Here is a 17,146-nt window from a genome sequence, read left to right as displayed (position 1 = left end):
AAATGGACGTCTCCTACCTAACTGGTAGCTTGACCTATCACTTAGGTTTCTCATAAAGGTTCGGAATATTTGTCTAATTGAATGAAGTCTCACATGAAGTCTCTCTTCCTGAAGTCTGGAACAGTTCTCGTTGAATTAGTGAAGGTAAATGGCTTCAGGGAGGTACGCGTAAGAAGGATCAAGGAAGGATAGAGTGGAAGGAAAGGAAAGGGAAGAACGCTAGGAAGGAAGGGTACAGTGGCTAACGCGCTTCTCCAAAGTTGCAGTCTCCTTAACGCTGTAGCAGGATAAATTCTTGGCTTACTTGACTGTGAAGGTTCTCGGGCTCACCAGCTTAGTACTCTCGAAACTCCTGGAAGGCTTCAACAACTGGCCTCTCACAATGCGAATTAGTAATGTCCCAAATAAGAATTGGACACTTGAATACTGAACACTTGAATGGGAAATAATTCCCTCTGTGAAATTATGTCTTTGAATAAGCGCCGCTTCCACTAAATTGCTTAAAAGGAAGCGCGCTTCGAATTCGAACTTCTCTACCTCAGATTCAAATTGAAGTGCGCAGTTGAGCGCGCTCGCGAGCCGCATCATTCCGAAGTGCCTTCAAGACTAGAACGTCTCTTCTGGAGCCTCTGATGCTTCGCGGGCAACGCGGCGGCCATCTTGAAAGGGTCTTTTTCACCGGGTTAACATTAAACCAATAATTTACAGTAGCCGGTTTAATTACTACTCTATGTCTTTTGGGATAACACTGCCCTATGGTAAGGGCACTCACCCGGTTCCTGACAGTACCCCCTCTCAATGACCGATTTATCGGTCTAGGTTTGAGAGGATTTTGCAAATGAAAGCGTTTAATTAATTGGGAAGCATGCACGTTTAAGGCCGGTTCCCAAGATCTCTCTTCAGGTCCATACCCCTTCCAGTCCACCAAATAATATAGTTTCCCTCGAATCCTTCTTGAATCTAAGATTTCTTTGACTTCATATTCAGTGTGTCCTTTGATTCTCACTGGAGGGGGAGGGGTACCCTTGCGAAGATGGGGGACTGCTGGCTTAAGGAGGGATACATGGAATACACGGTGAATCTTTAATTGTGAAGGCAATTTTAGCTTAACTGTCACTGGCCCTAACACCTGTTCTATTGGGAAGGGACCAATATACCGTGGTTGAAATTTTCTATTCCCCTTCAATCGCAGGTGACGAGAGGATAACCACACTGAATCTCCCACCTGATACTGAGGGGCCTTCTTTCTGTGTTTATCTGCTTGTCGCTTATAACTCTCCTTAGCCTTTAGAATATTAGACTCTGCAGATTTGTGAGCTCGGGATAGTTCTTTCAAATACTGATCAGCTGCCGGAACCCCAAACTCTTCTCCACAACTGAAGGGATTTGGATGTCTTCCAAAATTGAGGTAAAATGGAGTAAACCCAGTGGAGACATTCTTCGCATTGTTGTGCGCGAATTCTGCCATCCACAACAGGTCTGACCACTCACCATCCCGAGCCAAAAGGAACAGGCGAAGGTATTGTTCCAACTCTTGATTTACTTGTTCCGTTTGACCATCTGTCTCGGGATGATAACTGGTAGAATGCCTGACTTCCACCCCTAATCCCAGCATGAAGGCCTTCCAGAATCGAGAGACAAACTGAGGACCCCTGTCAGAAATCAAGATCTTAGGCACCCCATGAATCTTAACTATGTGTTCACTGAAAAGTTTGGCTATTTCTCTAGCTGTGGGAACCCCTTTTATAGGAATGAAGTGACTCATTTTAGTAAAGGTGTCCACTACAACTAAAACGGTATCATACCCCCTGCTTACTGGAAGGTCTACGATTAAATCTAATGTGACTGTGTGCCAGGGTTCTGTGGGAGTAGGTAGGGGTTGTAAAAATCCTTGGGGCGCTTGCCTACTGGTTTTCCCTCGAGCACAGATGTGACAGGATTCCACATAGCGTTTCACATGAGCCTTCATATCCGGCCACCAGAAGTATCGCTGGACTAAGTCAAGTGTCTTGGCCATGCCTTTATGCCCTGCTAATGGTTGATCATGACAGTCTTTCAAAGCTTGTTCTTGGATTGCTCTGGCTGGCAAATATAACGCACCTCGATGGTAAGGCAAGGAGTTGACAATCTCTCGGTCTGTTTCTTGATTTGCCCATTCTGACATTTCCTCTATAGTCATTTGTCTTCCAATTTTTTCCTTATAGTTCGTGAAAGTAAGAGTGCATACAATCTTGGATTCAGGAATAATTGGGCGTGATTCCACTGGATGTTCTGAGGCCTCTGTTTGAATTCGGGACAGAGCGTCCGCTTTGCCATTCTTACTGCCTGGGCGATAAGTAATCACAAAATCAAAGTCGGCAAAGTAAAGGGACCAGCGTAGTTGACGAGGAGTCAAGGTTCTGGCTGATTTCAAAAACTGAAGGTTTTTATGATCCGTGAAAACTGTGACCGTATACTGGGCTCCTAATAAATAATGCCTCCATTCCACAAAAGCATCCTTTACGGCCAGCAGCTCTTTCTCCGCAATAGTGTAATTCTGCTCTGCTGCATTCAACTTTCTAGACCTGAAAGCTACTGGATGTAGTTGTCCCGTAGATCGGTGTCGCTGAGACAGAATTCCACCTATGGCTTGGTCTGAGGCATCCGCTTCTACAAAGAAAGGTTCAGAAGGATCTGCATGAAGGAGAATTGGGGCCGATGTAAAACTGGTCTTGAGATAGACAAAGGCCTGTTCCGCCTCTTCTGTCCATTGAAATTTTTCCCCTTTTTTTAACAATTTTGTGATGGGGAGAATCTTTTGAGAAAAACCTTGAATGAATCGACGATAGAAATTGGCAAACCCCAAAAATCGCTGTACCTCCTTGACATCTGTGGGAGATGGCCATTCGACCACAGCCTGCACCTTCCTGGTGTCCATGGTAATTCCGTCTGGTGACAGTACAAACCCTAAAAACTCAACAGTGCGAACACTGAACGCACACTTCTCTAATTTCACATAGAGCTGATGTTGTCGAAGTCTTTCGAGGACCAACTTCACATGCCTCACATGTTCTTGTGGATTCTTAGAAAAAATCAAAATGTCGTCCAAATAGATCACCGCTACCTTATCCAACAAATCTCCCATGGCATCATTAATAAAATGTTGAAAGGCTGCGGGAGCATTGCACAGCCCGAAGGGCATCACCTGATATTCGAAGAGCCCGTACTTGGTTCTGAAGGCTGTCTTCCACTCATGACCCTCCTTCATTCGGATAAGATGGTAAGCTCCCCGAAGATCTAATTTCGTGAATATCTGAGCCTCTTTGATCTGATCCAAAAGGACGGAAATCAAAGGTAACGGATAGCGGTTTTTAATCGTTGCTCTGTTGATTGCTCGATAATCGATGCAAGTCCTCAAAGACCCTTCTTTCTTTGGAATGAAAAACAATGGTGAGGAGACCGGAGACTGGGATGGTCTAATGAACCCGTTAGCTAAGTAACGATCCAAATAATCCTTCAAATACAGGTTCTCGGCCTCCGTTAATGCATAAATCCGACTGCAGGGCAAAACGGCCCCTGGTTCAAGGTCAATGGCGCAATCGTAAGAGCGATGGGGGGGCAATCGTTCCGCTTCACATTCACTGAACACATCCCCAAATTCCTTGTATTCATCCGGAACAAGTATTGACTCGACAACCCCAATGGGATCTCCTCCGTAAGACAACAAGGTGGCTGTGGAAGGTTCTAGATTCTTTTCATCTGAGGAGAAACAATGTTCAGAACAAAACAAAGAAGTCATCTCAACAGTCCGATTCTCCCAGTCAATTGTCGGATTGTGTGTGGTGAGCCACGGGATACCCAGAATGATCTGAAACTGTGGGGCATCAATCAAGTTAAACTGAAGATATTCTCGATGTCCATTTGATTGGACCAATTCTAACAACTCAGTGTGATGGGTGATGGGACCCGATGAAAGATTGGTCCCATCTACGGCTCGAACCAACTCCTTCTTTTCCTTTAACCTCGCTTGGATTCCCATCCTCTTCGCGTACTTGATGTCACAGAAGTTCCCCGTAGCTCCGGAGTCAATCATGATGGCTACTCCTGTGATTTCTTGTTCACGGAACTTCAACGTCATCTGTAGGATCAAATGCGGTGCTTGAGTTTGAAGGGTGTTCATTATGCAATGGGATTCTGGAACCTTCTTTTCACATTTCGCCATCTGAGCGGCTCCTCCTACAGATGGTTTTGAGAGTTTCCCGACACAACAGATTTAGGTCTCTTTGGGCACTCTTTCACGAAATGTCCTGCAGCTCCACAGTACATACATAACTTCTTTGCTCTCCTCGACTCCTTTTCCTCTTTACTTAAGGGACCCCTCACTGTTCCTATCTGCATTGGTTCACTCTCTGATGTGGATCCATTAGTTTTACTCCCTTCAACTCTAGGTCTGTCAAAACGTGAAAAATTCCATTTAAAATCTCTAGACTTCTTTTCTCCTTTTCTCTCCGTACAGCGAAAGTCGATTTCTAACACTAAGTCTACTAATTCTGTAAAATCAGTAGGTCGGTTTGGAATCTGTGCAAGTGTGTCCTTTATCTCATCCCGTAAACCTCTATAAAACAGTGCAGCCCTCTTCTCTGGTGGCCAATTAGTTTCCATTAACAGTTTGTTAAATTGCGTTAAGTACGTGAGGAGATCTTTGGATCCTTGACGCAGTTCCAAAAGTTCATTGTCAGTGGCCTGGGAAATTCTTCTCCTGTCAAAGATACGAAGAAACTCTGTCTTGAAGCGTTCAAAATCATATAAAAAAGGATCATCTCGGGAAACCAGAGGCATAGCCCAATTGGCGGCATCCCCACTAAGATAAGACAAAATGAAAGCCACCCGGGATTGAGCATCTGGAAATAGGGTTGAGCGACACATGAAATGAAGGGAACATTGTGTGAGGAACAATTGGGCCTTTTGAGGATCCCCGCTAAACCTTTCGGGTGGTGCTAAAGGAATAAGGGGGGAAACTGAATGAACAACTTGGGCCACTGTTCGGGGGTTAGTTTCTGGCAAGGAACCCTTTAAATCTGCTACAGAAGGAGGAGAGTCTGAAGGCATCATCTCACTAACTCTTTGGGATAGCATCATTGTTTCCTGTCGTGAAGCTACCATTTCTTGTTTAAGACTCTTATTCTCAGCGCTAAGATGTCCCACATCCCGCTGAATTCTCTCTAACATGTCCCCTAACGCCTTCAAACTAAAATCCTCTGCCATTCTGCCTGGGTGGAGTGAAGTCGTGGGCACTTCAATCTGTCAAGGCCGTTGATTCTCCACAGAGGCAGAAGATGCTTATTCCCAATTCCTTCCTCTCAGAACACACTGCGTTAAGCAGCTGCTCTAAGCAGGGGGAAAGGGGAGTTGGACAGAGAAGAGAAAGACACTCGAGCTGGACCTGAATTCCCTTGTCTTCTGTTTTCCTGTCTTCTGGGGTTCTAATGCACATAAGGGGAAATAAGCATTCAAATACACATAACAGTTCTGCTCATTACTTATCTAAACACTTCTTATCTGTCCTACCAGGTATTGCTGGAGTGTAGGCTCCTCTTCTGTAATGAGGTCTCTCAGTTCCTACTGGTCTGGAACTGTAGCTTCCTAGCACACATGGAAGACACTACATTAGAATCACAACACTACTTTCTACCTTTCTTCTATTAACTGGGAAATGGACGTCTCCTACCTAACTGGTAGCTTGACCTATCACTTAGGTTTCTCATAAAGGTTCGGAATATTTGTCTAATTGAATGAAGTCTCACATGAAGTCTCTCTTCCTGAAGTCTGGAACAGTTCTCGTTGAATTAGTGAAGGTAAATGGCTTCAGGGAGGTACGCGCAAGAAGGATCAAGGAAGGATAGAGTGGAAGGAAAGGAAAGGGAAGAACGCTAGGAAGGAAGGGTACAGTGGCTAACGCGCTTCTCCAAAGTTGCAGTCTCCTTAACGCTGTAGCAGGATAAATTCTTGGCTTACTTGACTGTGAAGGTTCTCGGGCTCACCAGCTTAGTACTCTCGAAACTCCTGGAAGGCTTCAACAACTGGCCTCTCACAATGCGAATTAGTAATGTCCCAAATAAGAATTGGACACTTGAATACTGAACACTTGAATGGGAAATAATTCCCTCTGTGAAATTATGTCTTTGAATAAGCGCCGCTTCCACTAAATTGCTTAAAAGGAAGCGCGCTTCGAATTCGAACTTCTCTACCTCAGATTCAAATTGAAGTGCGCAGTTGAGCGCGCTCGCGAGCCGCATCATTCCGAAGTGCCTTCAAGACTAGAACGTCTCTTCTGGAGCCTCTGATGCTTCGCGGGCAACGCGGCGGCCATCTTGAAAGGGTCTTTTTCACCGGGTTAACATTAAACCAATAATTTACAGTAGCCGGTTTAATTACTACTCTATGTCTTTTGGGATAACACTGCCCTATGGTAAGGGCACTCACCAGGTTCCTGACAACGTTATTGAGCCGTGCTGAGCCTCTAGCCAACAATTCCACTAACGCTAACATGCCGAAATGGAAAGCTGGAGACAAGGTAGTAGGTACTCTAGATGCTTTCCTAGTACGTGCAGAATCAGTGTTGATACACGAAATCGAGGCCACTGAGAGAAGATTATCACTGGATCCTAGGTTATTGGGTGGGGGGCTCACTTCTAACACCCCACTTTATGCTCCCAGCCCGTTAAGGCATTCAAACGACTCCCTTGACCAGTCCCTGACCACAGCTAATAGTGATGCTCTAACTGTTCCTGTATCTCCCCCCGCTCCTACCACTCAGAGCAACCAGAGCAGATCTGTAAGGGCGAAGACTAAGGGAACGAAAGTCGCAGGGAAAATTGCTAAGGACCAACACACAAAGGCTAAGAAGGGCTGCCATACACCCAAAATCACTAGATCCAAATCAAAAGCCTCTGCCACATCTGTTAATAATGACCCAGCCAACACTCCTGCCTTAGGCGACCCAAATACTTCCCTCAACGAAGTCATAGCTAGCGACCCCGTAGCGGTAAACCCCTTACTATCATCGAGGGATCTTATCTCGCTTCTAGAAGGAAAGCTAGCCTCCATTCTTGAGCCAATATGCAAACGCCTTGATATGGTAATCCTAAGGTTAAATAAAATAGAGGAGGCCTGCGCTTGCACAGCGGCAGCGGCTTCGCTTCAATCTCGTACAGAGGCAGCAGCAGAGGCGCCTCTATCCACGTTATCTGCCAAGGTAAATCAAGACAACCAAACTAGGGGCAATCCTTCCCAAGACCGAATGGGGTATGTGGGTGCACAAGAGGGGGTAGTCAGGGCAAATCCACAGCCACCTATACCCACCATGGTAGTTCCAACGAACAACGGAACCTCGACCCTTGTGAAGACTCGTGGTCAGGCTACCAACAATAAGACAGGCGATTATCCCAGGTGCCCCTCTCTTCATCTGCCACCCCAAGCAACCCCTTACACTATTATCTTGGCAAACGTGCCCGTATTACCACATAATACACAAGAGCATTGGTCGTCCCTCAAGAACAAAGCCCTGCATCATCTAAACAAAATGACAAACTTAGGCAATAGACTGCATAGGGACTTTAAAATGGTTAGAAGGATAGATTGGGTAGGTCACTCTGAAAAATCTTTTGCTGGGGACTGTGTGGTTCTAAGCTTTAGGTCACCGGATTTGGTTTATGATATCCTTGAATCCACTGGACACCCATCATGCGATTGGTCATCAATCCAGGTATTGCCATTGGGGTATTTTTATAAACAGGACACTGTAAGACACCAAATAAATGACCTCCTTGGGAAAGCTATATCAGGCCCCGAGCAACGATTTGTATCTAAAAATCGCTTTGAAGCATTGTCTTCTCTTGGAGACATAGATTGACAAAGAACAGGGGGCCTAAGAGCATACAGGGAAGGTGCAATCATCACTACCCCAGAGGCCCCGATAAGCAACCAACCTCCACAGCCAAAGCCCGTTGCCCAATCTAGGGCATTTCATATAATACAATCAAGCCCCGATAGACTCCCTGTTGTGCATTTACATGATGCAGGGAACTTGACCAACCCAGCAACAAACGATTCCATGGCCATTGCCTCTTGGAACATCGCCGGCCTGGAATCTAAGGTCGACATAGATGATTGGGCAACCCTAGTTAATGATGTGGATATATGGGCCTTTCAGGAAACATGGGCTGTAGAGAATATACACAACGTCGGATACTTGAATTTTTCAAGACCCGCGAGAAAGGGACCTAGGGGAAGACCGGTAGGGGGCTTGACGATTTGGGTTAGACAAATTCCTGGGGTCTCTATTGAAGTAATTCCAATAGATAACCCGGACATCCTGGCTATTAAATTAAAATTCCAGAATGGGCCAGTACTATCCCTAGTCAATGTTTATGCCAGGGGACAAGCGGGCGGAAAGAGCTCCCAGACCATTACAGTATTGGAATCCCTTTTAACGGAAGGTTCCATTAAAAACAACCTGATCATCCTGGGGGATTTTAATACATGTTTTGAACCCCTGGATGGCGATGATGGTAAGTTGAGTGAGGAGGAAGATGCCCTTTGGGGCATCCCCTTGCTAACCTCCAAACCAATAAATAAATGGACCGAGGCTGCGCTCCAGCTCAAAGGGATGTGTCTGGAAAGGGGTCTTAGGGCAGTGAATGGAAGAACAAAATCTGATGCCCAGGGTGCACCGACCTTTAACAACGGTCGAACGAAAAGCAGAATCGACTACATTCTAGTCAACCTGGAAATCTGGTATATCGTGTCTGACATGGTTATACAAACTAGGCCAGAAAGTGATCACAATCCACTGATTTTGACAGTGGATATTCAGGGATTTGCACAACAGACCAGTGGTAATCCGATAAAAAGTGGTGCCCCAATAATAATTGGCAACGACTTTAGACGAGTTAAATGGGACAAGGTGGCACTGGACGAGACCAAGGTGCTAGGTATAAGGGCCCTGATATCAAGTGCATTGGGCGAAATAAACACCTGCAACACACAAGAGTCCCTTAATGATAAACTACCAAAAATCCACTCGGACCTCATAAATAGCCTTAAGCCATATTTCATTAACATAAAACCCATGGGGAGTAAAAAGAAACATGAGCCCATTACATGGTATAACGCTCACTGTAGGTCCACCCACAAAGCCCTCTTGTCTGCTATTAAATCTAGGTCCTACGATTTGATTAAGCAGGCACGGATCAATTACAAATCCACCATAAAACATGCAAAAAAAGAGTGGGATGAGGGACGTTGGAAGGACCTGCTGGAAGCCTGTAAAGGCAGGAATATGTCCCATTTTTGGGACCTAATAAGGCGGGGAGATGGACGAAGGCCTCAAGCCCCAAACAACAATGTGGAACCTGATAGTTGGGTTGCCCACTTCAAGGCACAATACCAACAGGGCCCAGTTCGAACTCCTTGTCCCGCAATTTTACAAACCAAAATAGAGGCTCCATTAAGATTTAGCACAAAGGAGATTGAAGCGGTTTTAAAAAATATACCTAGCGGCAAGGCCCCTGGTCCTGACTGCATTCCTGCAGACCTGTTCAGACAGGATAAAGATCTTTGGGTCCCCTACATCACTAACTTAATGAATTCCCTGGCCGGGGGAACTTCTTTCCCCGAATCATGGTCGGGCGCAGAAATAATACCGATCTATAAAAAAGGAGATCGTGCTGCCCCAGGGAATTACAGGCCAATAAGCCTCATTGAAGCACTGCAAAAAATTATCGCTCGTGTCATTTTAGGCAGAATACACAGCTGGATTGACGATAATAAGATTTTATCTATCCTCCAAGTAGGGTTTCGTGCACGCATGGGGACACTGGATCAGGTTTTTAAATTTGTTTTAATTTACTGGAAGGAGGTTTTGTTGGGCAAGGGTCTTATCTTTGCAGCTTTTGTGGACCTAAAATCCGCATTTGACCTCGTCCCAAGATTCAAACTTTGGGACGTCCTACTTAGGTTAGGGATGCCCAGGGAGTTAGTTGACTTCGTGGTCAAGCTCCACAGCTCTAACTATGCCCAGGTCCGGTGGGGGAACCCTGGCGAAGTCACTAATAGATTCAAGGTTGAGAAGGGAGTACGGCAGGGGTGCGTCCTGGCACCCACACTGTTTTCATTATTTATTAACGGTGTAGTACATTATTTTGAGGACCATCCCACTGACGCACCCAAATTAGATGGACAAAGGGTCCCTCTACTCATGTTCGCTGATGACACCCTGATATTATCTAAAACCCGTCAGGGTCTACAACGGGCGTTACATCGCTTTGAGGCGTTTTGCAGCGAACATGAGTTAGAGATTAATGTGGACAAAACTAAATTCATGGTCCTTCATGGGGCAGGTGATGTTACAGCAAAAGTGTCCATGGGGGGGAAGCCATTAGAACAGGCCAAGGTCTTCACCTATCTGGGCATAACCATTGGCGAGAAAATGAGCTGGGCCCCCCAGATGAAGCTTCTGGCTTTAAAACACTCTCAGTTGGCGGGAGCTTTATTAAGAGAACACAGGCTATCCATCAGCAAACCTATAGCCCCAGTAATCAAGTTGTACTCAACGAAAATAGCCCCAGCCGTTTTATACGGTGCAGAAATCTGGGGGAATTGCAACTTGTCAGACCTAATACTGGCCCAGAACAAATTCTTTAGATCGCTAGTAGGACTCCCACAATCGACCCCACGAATTCCTCTATTGTTTGATCTTGGTTGCAACCCAATTGAGGAAGTCGTCAAGTTAAAAATGTTATATTTCTGGAGAAGGTTGTGGTCGAATCAGGAATTAATCCAATTCTCTAAGGCCCTACTCGAAGTAAGGGGGTTGGACCATTACAATAAGATTTCATGGCTAAAAACCATCAAAAACCTCCTTATAGATATGGGCATGAGAGACCTCTGGTTTTCCCCGTCATCTACTGCTATCCCATCAAAATCGGACTTAAGAGTGGCTTTCTGGAGTTTGGTCAAATCAAGAAGGATCAACATACTATTGGACTCTCCTTTGACCAGAGCCTTTTTGGATTTTAAAGACGAACCCTCTCTTGAAGCTTATTGGGACCTGATCACAAAGCCCAGAGATCGTAGGCTGTTTCATCAGTTCAGGGTGGAAACGCTCCCTTTAAGGGACTTTACCAGAAAATGGAAAATAGGCCTGGGAGACAGGTGTCCGTTCTGCCCTGAGCATTCTGAAAACATAAGCCATCTCCTCTATGTCTGCCCAGCTTACCAATTACCTAGGAACACATGGCTCAAACCCCTGTGTCGCTCACTGGGCACAGCCTCTGCCCTGTCTGCTAAAAGGCTGTTAAAAATTGGTGACAAAGACTTAATTATTGTTGGTGTAGCCAAATTTCTTAGTTGGTCTTGGGCAATCAGGGAAAGGAGCGGAGGTTCGTAGCCCAACTTGCTCCCTCCATTTTACTTATAAAGCTGATTTTATGACCATTTTACATTTTATGAATTGTGTCATCACATTTTAATTATGATGTATTAACTTGATTGCTGCTTTTAAATTGACTTGTATAGTATGTCTTTTAAGATGAATAATCATAAATAAAGACTTTTTGAATGATATACACAATACTTTTCTGCTGTTTTGGTTCTTAGAGCTAACCCATAACCCTGACTTGGCTCTTATTGTGAATTTCCTGGTTTACTCTAACCAATCTCTAGCTAATACAGGTGTGTGTTGGAATCAATGGATGCCTGAAAAAACTGACAACAGTTAAAAAAAGTGAATTATGGGGATGTTTTTCGCTCTTGTTGTCTATTTGATGTCACTCAGAACCCCTCAATCAAAGACAGCCCCTTAATTCAGTGCTACTCATCTATAATTCTATATATCCTAAATCCCCTTAAGCTTTATAGGTTTGCCGCATTTGCCACATAATCCACCATCTGTCGCATAATCTGCAGAATTTACAAAAAAAACATGGGACACTTGTTGCTGCGCAGTGGAAGGCCCTTTGCAAGGATGAACTGATCAACTTTCTGTTGCTTATTGCTATATGTGGGTGTTACATGGGTGCTAATGAGGTGTAACGTCTGCCCCGACAATGTTTCCAAATTTAAAAATGACAACATAATGAATACTCTTACAAAATATGCCGCATTATCCCGCATATTTTGCCTTTCCTTGCCGCATAATGTTTAAGCTAGGCTCCATAATTTGGCCCTCTCCTGCCACGGCTTAATTCCAGTGGTCCTGCCCATAATGCACAGTAGCCCCTTATGGATTCTCCTAGCGTACTTTCATATATACATACATAAAACATGATTTATAAGTATGGAAAACCACTTACTTGATCACGCCATCTTCAACGTACGTCGTCTTATAAAATCCAACCAGGGACCCATTCAGCCTGCCCTCGAACTCGAGCGTGAGCACGTAGTATTCCTGTTCGCCTGTGGGCGGCAGCTGTGAGCTCGCTGCCACCACCACGTACTCGTGCTCGGGGTACTCGAAGCACCCTCTCACGGCCATGGCTTGCTCGCCGACTCCAGGCCTGTCAAGGCTGAGCTGCGGCACCTTGGTGAGGCGCGTCTCGCGCAGGTGCAGCCACACGTGAGAGCTGGGCCGCGTGAGCTTTATCCAGATGCGCACCGTCCCGGTGTACATCTCCTCATCCATGAGCGGGCGCAACTCCAGGTTGTAGTGCTTCGGTTCAATGTAATCAGGGAGCCGGAAATTTTTCCAGTCCCCGTTGTGGGTTTGAGAGGCAAGGCAGACGACCTCTGTCGGTCCGGCGGACGGAGCAAGGCTCGGCATGGCGACGGTGGTGGTGGTGGTGGCGGCGCTCGAGGGGCCTGCTGTTGCTTCTGGAGCAGCAGGGACCTCTTTGCAGGGCTCCGGGCGCGTGAGGCCCACACCCAGCCCCACCGCTAGCCCCACAGCTGCCACAGCGGCGCAGATGATGGCCACGTGCTTGCCCCTAATGCAGTATCTTTTCGTTTTAAAGTCGTCTGACATTTGCAGTCCTTCCATTGCTAATGGCGGGGACAGGCCAGAAGCCCTCTCTGCCAATCGCAACTACCTCTCAGGCTGCAGGCAGTGGGATTCCTCTAGTGCCGCCACAGAGTGAGGATGGAGGGTGGTGGCCTTTCCTCCCTGTCGCAGTCGGTTGATGTGGCAAGCAGCTGCTGCTGCTTCAGGGGGAACGTTATCCCCGAAGAATGAGAAGGGAGACTGGACGACTCGCAGTGATAACACACTCCTTTTATAAATGCCGACCCTCCCGCCTCTCCCCCTGTGTCCTGGGTATGGTTAAATATAAAACTGTGTTGTGTTAATCAGCAAGGGAGGGAGGATCCCCGGCCTAGCAGTGTCAGCAGCTCATAAAACAGGGCCCGGGCACAGCTTGACAGACCATATACAGTTATCTTGATGGACCCTGGCACTTCTATGTTCGCAAGAAGTCGGTGCGAATGATAATTTTAGTTTGACATTTGTTTCGCTTTTGGGGCATTTCACCAGCTGGGTAAGAACCAGCTGTCCATTCCATGGCATAAGTTTTGTTAACAAACACAACAATGGGTGCTACCTGACCAAGTACCAAGCTGGAGGTTTAAGGTCATTTTGAAGGGCCTTCGACACAGGAGGACGAACTTGGCCATAATGTCACCATATTTTCAGTGTTTAGTTTCCCCTTTAGAGTTGTTAACCAGGCTGCAGGTAACATTTGGAAAAAAAACAGTGATTTGTATTTAGTGATTAATGTGTACCATTCGTATCTACAAAAATAAAACACTAGCATTTATATACATGGTTAAAACCTAAACTGGCTAAAAAAAGATGCACCTTATTCAAAACAGCATTATCTGAAACTGTATATCACAATACAGGTATCAACATCTTTTTAACATGGACTTGTCCACATAACAGAGCGTTATGGAGAGTTTCCAACACAACATATGTGGGGCTACAGAAAACGACCTCACCCTAATCGTACAGTTGGTGTGCAGGGATACGAAGAGACAAGTGGGACAAAGCACGACAAAACCGTAAAGTGTTCGGCAGACCTGAGAGGGCCCTCTGCGCTTTTGGCCTTATCAACCATGCTCAGCTGGTACTCAATAGCTAGTAAGAGGAAATGGCTCATGATGGAAGTTTTGAAAGGTGTGAAAGGGAGTGCATAAACAGGTGAAATGAGGTAAACATTGAGTGACCATGGAAGGTCCTTCTTTATAACATTCTATGTTAAAGGAGTTTATTAATTTATGATGGTTTGACCCTATCATATTAACAAAACATAAAACTGTAAGTTTACAATTCAGTTCAGTGAGAAAACTCTTCTCAACCTGGGGTTGTGGCCCATCAGGTTAAGATGGCGGTCACAGTTGTGGCGAGCTTCTGCTCCAAACCACAATCTGACACCATCTGACCCTCTGGGGGGCCCTGAAGAGTGGAGATATACGGGGATTGGCACGGATCATTGGCTGCTTGCAGCCAAGAACTGATGAGTGACGGGTCTGCCTTGTGATCACCCTCCAGTCCAGGCCTGAGGAAGTGAGGCAGTGTTCTGGTCCCACATGTGTGCATGGCGCGTGGTGCTGCGTGCAGCCTTCTGGGTCCTGCTATCTCCCCTAATCCTCCACACCACACACCATCATTGCTGTGGTGGCTCCCACTGGACACCTTGGGTGTAGGGAGTGAGGACCAAGCTGACCGAAGGCCAGTGTCCCACGGCCGGGAGCCCAACTTGCAGTTCTGTGGCCCGGTGTGGCGGGGCCCAACACTGAACCAGAACTTTGAAGACCTGGACTGCACAGTACTATATTGACAGGTGCATGGTGGCTGCACATTGGGTGCTATCCTGCACAGAGGCAAGGTCGTGCTCCCATCTCATGGTGGGTGCCGTGTGCACTGGAGGCTAGGGCTGGGGAGCGATTGCCATGTTTATTTTTCGACACATGTAACAAGATCATATGGACTGCAGACACAATGGACAAGCAGTAGAGGCAAGTGGCAGTTCTCTGTGTTAAGCATTGGCCTCGTGGTAGAGTGACGTTTTTGGGAATGAGCTGAAGACAATAAGGATGTTAATTGCTCATAACTCTTATTGGCAACAGGATGTACCCCCACGCAAGCAAGATACATCAAATCCTTCACACTTCCTCCAGATGTGAGTGTGAGGGACTCTGTTGTGCTTCTAGTTTGCTGCTCATGCTACCACTGGTCGCCTATAACATTCATTTTGGCAAGTGGTAAGCGGTTCAACTCATAGGAAGAACTAGGACACAGCTTACATTGTGCTGATAATGCAGGCCTGACAAACTTGCACCGTAGGTGTGGGTTCTCCCCCAGGGACATTCTGTATAGTTAGGAATCTGCTGCATAGTCCCTCAAGGATGGGGGGACCCATAACTTCAAAACTGCTGACCGTACCTACTCTGCATCTCTGTAGTGACACTGACACAGATCCAGACAGAATGTGCTGCTCAAGTGCACAGTACTCACCCACGAAAGATAACTACTGAAACAAGTTAGATATTATCTTTATATTTGAGGCAGTCAATTTTACTAGGGTCTCCCTTGAAGCCAAAATAGATGCGGTTGCAATAGACCTGGGTCTGTTACGCAAGGATCAAAGAAAAGAAACCAAGAGGGTTGCTCATACACAGTTTCTTGAAGACACTGCACTGTAGAAACTAATAGATAGCACCACTTATTTTAATATAGGTAAGAGAACTTGTTCATTAAAGTTTTCCAGAGAAGTACCTCTTATCCTATTTTTAGGTACACACCTTTCGCACTTAAACACCAGTCTGCTTTTTTGACCCCCACACCCGCACATCACCAAACGGCGGACGAAAAAGATCTTCGGTAAAGAGCCCCCATTTAGTGTGCCCGTCGGGCAGTGCAGTGTCGGCCTGACGTGGAACAAACGCCCAATGATGAAGCATGGCAACTGTCTAGGTGTGTGAGAGCATTTGTTCCTGTAGGGCCACGCTCCCAGTGTACCCTGCGAAACGGATATTGACCTGCATAGACCCACATACTTCACTAGAAACTGTAAACCTCTTATGTCATCTCTCTTGCATCTCATTTCACCTTGCTCCTATATAATGCATATCATTTTTTCACACGTGTTTGACCTGGCATCCTTGGCATGGTTTTCCCCTGTATTTGTGCCTCTGCCTCCTGTGTTTTTGGTGTGTTCTGGACTTCGTTTTTGTTGGTGTAGATGGTTTGGGCACTTTGCCACTGCTGATCAGTGCCAAAGTGCAAGTGATCCCTTTTTGCTATTTGCACATTGTTAACTCTGTTTGCTTACTGTGATTTTTAGTTTCTGCTTGGTCTCCGCTTCCCCGGTCCGACGCTGGCATTGCTGCCATTCGATTGGAGGAAAGCGGACACCCCCCCTTTTCCGGCCCGGCCTGTCTCCCGGATAGTTTTACTTCCGGGGAGGAGGGCGGGGCTCAGACTTTTCACGCGCCCTGCCAGCTACTTAATCCCATGATGGGCCGGACGTGCAGCGGAGCGTGAGGTGAGAAGAGCCCTCACTCTACCTTTTTTAGCACATTTGTTTAACTTTGACAATTTTAATCGTTATTACCCGCAAGGGAGGCTTCACTTCTTACGTATTTTTTAATTAATGCAGGTCTTTAACACATCGCGCATTTGCTATTAGGCACTGAACCTGCATTGAATTTGCTATTTGCACATTGTTAACTGTGTTTGCTTACTGTGATTTTTATTTTCTGCTTGGTCTCTGCTTCCCCGGTCCAACACCGGCATTGCCGCCCTCCCACCCAGTTACTCGATATATAGGAAAGATAGAATGGTAGGCAGAGGAGGGGGTCTGGCCATTATTTTACGAGACATATTCTCATGTATATATTTTGATCTTGATACTATTAAAGGAGCAGAAAGTCTTGGCTTTTGTCTCTCCCTCAATGCCACCATGTCTTTTTCAGGAGCCCTTATCTATCGCCCACCAGGTCAAAGCACCACCTTTACAGATTCACTTGGAGATATCTTGAGCTATCTTTTGCTCAAATATGCAAACTTCACCCTGTTAGGCAACTTTAACCTTCATTGAGAAGGAAGTTCTGATCCAGGAACAGATAACTTTCTTCAAACTATAGAACTTCTTTCGCTACAACAACTGGTGAA

The 17,146-nt window shown here is 46.0% G+C and overlaps 1 protein-coding gene across 1 annotated transcript in view; it reads right to left on the bottom strand.

Annotated features, from left to right (window-relative positions):
- The window catches only part of ENPEP (glutamyl aminopeptidase), a 299,623-nt gene extending 286,244 nt beyond the window's left edge, over nt 1–13,379 (bottom strand). The window contains exon 1 of the mRNA XM_085635692.1: nt 12,333–13,379. Coding sequence (XP_085491818.1) covers nt 12,333–13,015 — 683 coding nt within the window. The 5' untranslated portion in view covers nt 13,016–13,379. The remainder of the gene's footprint in view (nt 1–12,332) is intronic.
- Between the last annotated feature and the right edge of the window lie 3,767 nt (nt 13,380–17,146).

This window comes from Triturus cristatus, chromosome 2_1 (assembly GCF_964204655.1).
Source record: "Triturus cristatus chromosome 2_1, aTriCri1.1, whole genome shotgun sequence".
Lineage (NCBI taxonomy): Eukaryota > Metazoa > Chordata > Amphibia > Caudata > Salamandridae > Triturus > Triturus cristatus.
This window is presented reverse-complemented; position numbering and strand designations above follow the sequence as displayed.